We start from the raw sequence: 4,797 nt of genomic DNA, 5'->3' as shown, positions 1-4,797 counted from the left end.
GGGGGCCGGGTCGGGATTGCTCACGGCGGCCCACCATTGCGGCGGGGCAACTGCTTCGGTGTCTGGCCGGCATCCGGCCCCGTCTTGGGCCATGGGTCGAGGGGGGCCGCGCCACGGCGGGTGTGAAAGTGTGGAGTGGCGCAGGCGACCGAAATTGCGGGCTAATAAGATGGTCACCGGTGGGACCGGCACCGGGGTCCGGCCGGCGAGCCCGTGTGTTAGCTGGGCGCAGGGGTCGCGGCAGGTGGCGTGTGCCAAAGGTGGCGCCGAAGACCCCAATTGGTGCGTGCGCGTGTGCAAGATAGTCGAGCTGCCGTACGGGGGGTGGGGGGGGGGGGGGGCGGCGGCGGCGGCGGCGGCGGAACACGAGCCAAGGTAGCAAGTTCCCGGCAAGTGGCCGCATTCGGCGAGACTGGGGCCCCCTGTACCTTTTCAGGGCGGGGCTGAGGCGGTGGAGCATGTGCGCGTGCGCGTGTGCATGTGTAAGTGTTGGTAGAGACTCGGCCAAAGGCGGAAGAGGGGGGGGGGGAGGCTGGGGTCCAGCATGCGTGTATGTGCGTGTACCCGTGTGTACATACTCGTGTGTGTCAGTGTGTGTGTGTGTCAGTGTGTGTGTGTGTGTGTGTGTGTGTGTCCATCTGCATGTGTTTGTGTGGTCGTAGGCCGGCATGTGCATGGGCAAGCTGGCACATGCGGGACGGGGCGGGGCGGGGCGAGGCCGGGCTGGTTGCATTGCCAGGCGGCGGGGCATTCCCTCGGGTCGCGCTGCCAGCGAGATAGTGACGATCTTCAGGGCCACGGTACTGGGTGATTACCCGGGAGATAGCGCGGCGCACGTGCATGGGCGCATGTGCTGGCATATGCTTGCACTCGCCGGGCTGACACCCAGGGAGGAGCTTCTTTGTGGCCGGTCCCCGGGCATGTGGCTGTTGCTGTGCCGAGGGCCGTGATGCTGGCCGTCGGGGCGGAGGGGAAGAAGGAGGGGGAAGGGGGGCGAGCGAGGGGCGAGCGAGGGGCGAGCGGCGGGCGAGCGGCGGGCGGGGGGGGGGGGGGCGGGGGAGGGCGAGGCCACGGCGGGGGCGGCCACCACCGTGCAGGCGGATAGTTATCACTAGGCGGGGCTGGCTGGGGATTGGCTGATCGCCGGGCATTGTCCTCATCCTTCTCCGCCTCCTCCTCCTCCGCCTCCTTCTCCGCCTCCGCCCCCTCCTCCGCCTCTTCCTGCCTCTCGTTCCGCCGCCCTGGGCGCACTCATCTTTGAGGAGCATTTTTCCGCGCGTGCACCACCGCGTGTGGGCCCCCCGCTGTCGAGCCGGTTGCCATTTCTTTTCGTTCCCCCCCCCCCCCCCACTTGCGTACCGTGTGTCCCGTCATTTCCGGTTGTTTGCTCTTCCCTTCTCCTCCCCTTCCCCCACCACCACCGGGCCTTTGCATGAGCTCGTGACGGTGTTTCCGTGCGCTGATGCATCTCTGAAAGAGGCCGGAGAGACAGCGAGGCAGAGAGACAGGGAGACAGAGAGAGAGAGAGAGAGGGCGTTTGTGTGCATGCACATACGCCTGCGTAGCCACTCCACGATCCCGAAAACTGCGTGGTCCGCGCGTGGCCGCCTTCCTTGCGAGAGGCGGCTGCGCAGGAGCGGCTGCACCCGCCCCGGTGACAAGCGCAATCGTGTGGCTCGGAATCTCTCGGCCTGCTTGTCACCCTGTCCGCCTGCCTGTATCCCCGGCTATCCGTGCACCCATGCGCGCCTGTGTGCCTGTGTGTGTGTGTGTGCGGAGGGGGGGGGAGCGCCCGGCGGAACAGTTGTACTAACGCATTGCTCCGGGCAAATGGGCGGGCCGAGAACAGCCCCCCCCCCTGGTGCTTCAAGAGACAGCGCCACACAGAAAGGAGACCGTCTGGTGGCAGGTCGCGCGCGCTCTCTCGCCCGGGACAAATCCATCGGCCCCCGCACGCGCCGCCATGACCGGCGAGCCATCGCCCACGGACTCGGAGAAGTCCCTCGAGTCCTCGCGTGAGTACCTGTCGCCGACGGACTTCGAGCGGACCCCGGCAAAGCCCGGCAGCCTGACGCCCGGCGACGCGCGAGCAAGCCGCGCGCCGGCATCATCGGACCAGGCGCCGCCGCCCCCGCCCCCGCCGCCGGCACAGCAGCCGCAGCATGTGGCACCGGTCGAAAGCGCCGCACCGCCCTCGAGGCAGCCTCGGCCGCCGGTGGCGTTGTCCCGCCGGGCCAGCGCCGCCGGGCCGGTGGACCTGGAAAAGGAGCTGGGCTTCGAGCTGGGGGACCTGCCAGCGGCGGGGTCCGGCGGCGCGGCGACGACAGACGACGACCCGGCCGAGCGCCGGCGCGCGGGCGGCAGCCGCGCACACTCCCTACGGGCAGCCGGGTCGCCGCGGCTCGGGGCCCTGACCGGGGCCCGGCCGCCGGTGCACCTGACCGTGGACACGAGCCCGGCCGCGTTGCATTCCACCAGCGGCGGAGGCTCGGCCATGGGGCTGCCGCTGTACCGGTCGCCGGTGTTGGCGGCCGTGGCCGATGGCTGGGACACCGAGGGCAGTCGACGGAGCCCGGTGCCGGGCGGGCCGGCCGGCGGGCCGGCCGGGTCCGGCGGCGGGGCGCGCGCGCGCATGTTCGCGCCGGCCGTGTCGGCCCTGGCTCGCGCCGTGGCCGGGGCCTTCGGCTCGCCGGATGCCATCCACTTCCAGGTGGGCCGGGCCGACTTGGAGCAGGTGGAGCCCGTGTCGCTGGGGACGCCGATGACCCCGATCAGCGCCGGGTCCGCCGGGCCGTCGGCCATCCCCGCCCGCATGGACATTGCCTCGTCGCTGCCGGTGACGCCGATGTCCACCAAGAGCCTGGAGAAGGCCAGCGGCGAGGCCATCCAGGCGGTCCGCCTCAGTTGGAACGACATAGTTCACCGGGTGGTGGTGCGAAGCCGCTCTGGTTTCGGCGTGGGATTGGGCTTTCCCCTTTGGGGGGGCGGGGGAGGGGGAGCGGGGCAAGGGGAGAGGGGGCCTCCTCCTTTTTGCTGTGGTGCCCCCGTGCGAGCGTCTGACCAGGACACCTTCCGATCGCGCACTGCCATTGACTCTGGCCCCGGGCCCATGTGTGTGCACATCGGCATGCATGCACGTATACGGGCACGTACGCATACGGGCACGCATGTATACGGGCACGCACGTTCACACGCATGTATACGGGCACGCACGTTCACACGCATGCACGCACGCACACGCACGTTTACACGCATGCACGCACGCACACGCACGCACACACACAAACACACACACAAACACACACAAACACAATCACACACAAACACAATCACACACACACACACAAACACAAACACACACACATGTGCAGGTCAACAAGAGCATCTTCCGGCGACGCAGCGGCGAGGAGAAGGTCATCCTGGACCGCGTGTCCGGCATGGCCCTGCCCGGGCGAGTGCTGGCCATCATGGGCCCCTCCGGCGGGGGCAAAACCTCGCTCCTGGACGCGGTGTCCGGCCGGCTGCCCGGCATCAAGGGCCAGGTCCTGGTCAATGGGGCCCCGCTGCCGAAGAACTTCCGCCGGGTGTCGTCCTACGTCATGCAGGACGACCTGATGTTCACGACCCTCTCGCCGCGGGAGCAGCTGACATTTGCGGCGCGCGTGCGCCTGGCCCCGAGCCTCACCTCGGCCGACATCGCCGAGCATGTGGAGATCCTGCTGGACCAGCTGAGCCTGACCCGGGTGGCGGACACCCTGGTCGGCCGGCAGGGCGCCCGCCGGGGGCTGTCCGGCGGCGAGCGCAAGCGCACGGCCATCGCCTACGAAATGATCACCAACCCGTCGTTGCTGTTCCTGGACGAGCCGACCAGCGGCCTGGACTCCTTCACGGCCTTCAGCCTGCTGGAGGTGCTGAAGAACCTGGCCCGCGAGGGCCGGACCATTGTCACGACCATTCACCAGCCGAGCTCCGACATTTTCGCCATGTTCGACGACCTGGTGCTCCTGTCCCGCGGACGAGTGCGTGGCGGGGCTGCTGCTTGGCTTTGGCTTTGGCTTTGGCTTTGGCTTTGGCTTTGGCTTTGGCTTTGGCTTTGGCTCGGCCGCCTGGCGGCGCGCGCCCTCTGGCCGGCCGGCCTGCCTGCGCGGGGGGCACCAAGGCGGGAGGGGCGGGAGGGCGGGCAAGCGGGCATTCCGCTTTATTATGGGTCCTGATCGCCGGGTGTCTAACTCATGTGCTCTGCTGTTGTTTTTCCCGCCCCGCCGGTGGCGGGGGGACGTTGCGTGCGGCCATGTGGCGATGTGCCTGTGCATGCCTGCATGTGCGTGCCTGTGTGCCCTCGCGCGCGCGTGCACACACACACACACACACACACGCGCGCGCGCACGTCCATGCACGCAGGTGGCCTACTTCGGCGAGGCGGCCCTGGCGGTGGACTACTTCTCCAAGATTGGCTACGAGTGTCCCACCTACACCAACCCCTCGGACTTCTTCATGAAGGTCCTGCACAGCCACTCGGCCGAGGATGTCACCCGGGTGCAGCACATCACGGCCACCTTCGAGGAGCAGTCGGCCCCGCAGCTCCGCCAGGAGATCACCCAGCAGGTGCGCGCTTGCGAACAGAGGCATGGGCGGACATGTTGCTTGAGCGTTCGGGCGTGCGGTCGCACTTCTTCGTCGCCCGGAGAGCTAACCTCCCCGCCCTGTGGCCGGCATTCTGGCGCCTCTGTGGCCCCGCGATCGCGCTGGGGCCACCCCAACAAACGCACACACGCACACACGCACACACGCACACAC

The 4,797-nt window shown here is 68.8% G+C and overlaps 1 protein-coding gene across 2 annotated transcripts in view; it reads left to right on the top strand.

Moving 5' to 3' along the window:
* Positions 1–1,963: 1,963 nt before the first annotated feature.
* The window catches only part of H696_05569, a gene marked incomplete at its 5' end in the record, with an annotated part of 5,114 nt that continues 2,280 nt past the window's right edge, over positions 1,964–4,797 (top strand). For both annotated transcript variants that reach the window (XM_009499382.1, XM_009499383.1), the window contains 3 exons: positions 1,964–2,932; positions 3,372–4,019; positions 4,402–4,605. In XM_009499382.1, coding sequence (XP_009497657.1) covers positions 1,964–2,932; positions 3,372–4,019; positions 4,402–4,605 — 1,821 coding nt within the window. The remainder of the gene's footprint in view (positions 2,933–3,371; positions 4,020–4,401; positions 4,606–4,797) is intronic.

This window comes from Fonticula alba (assembly GCF_000388065.1).
Source record: "Fonticula alba strain ATCC 38817 unplaced genomic scaffold supercont2.12, whole genome shotgun sequence".
In the NCBI taxonomy this organism is placed as follows: domain Eukaryota; order Rotosphaerida; family Fonticulaceae; genus Fonticula; species Fonticula alba.
Note: the sequence above shows the minus strand (reverse complement) of the source record. Positions and strands in the feature narration are given on the sequence as shown.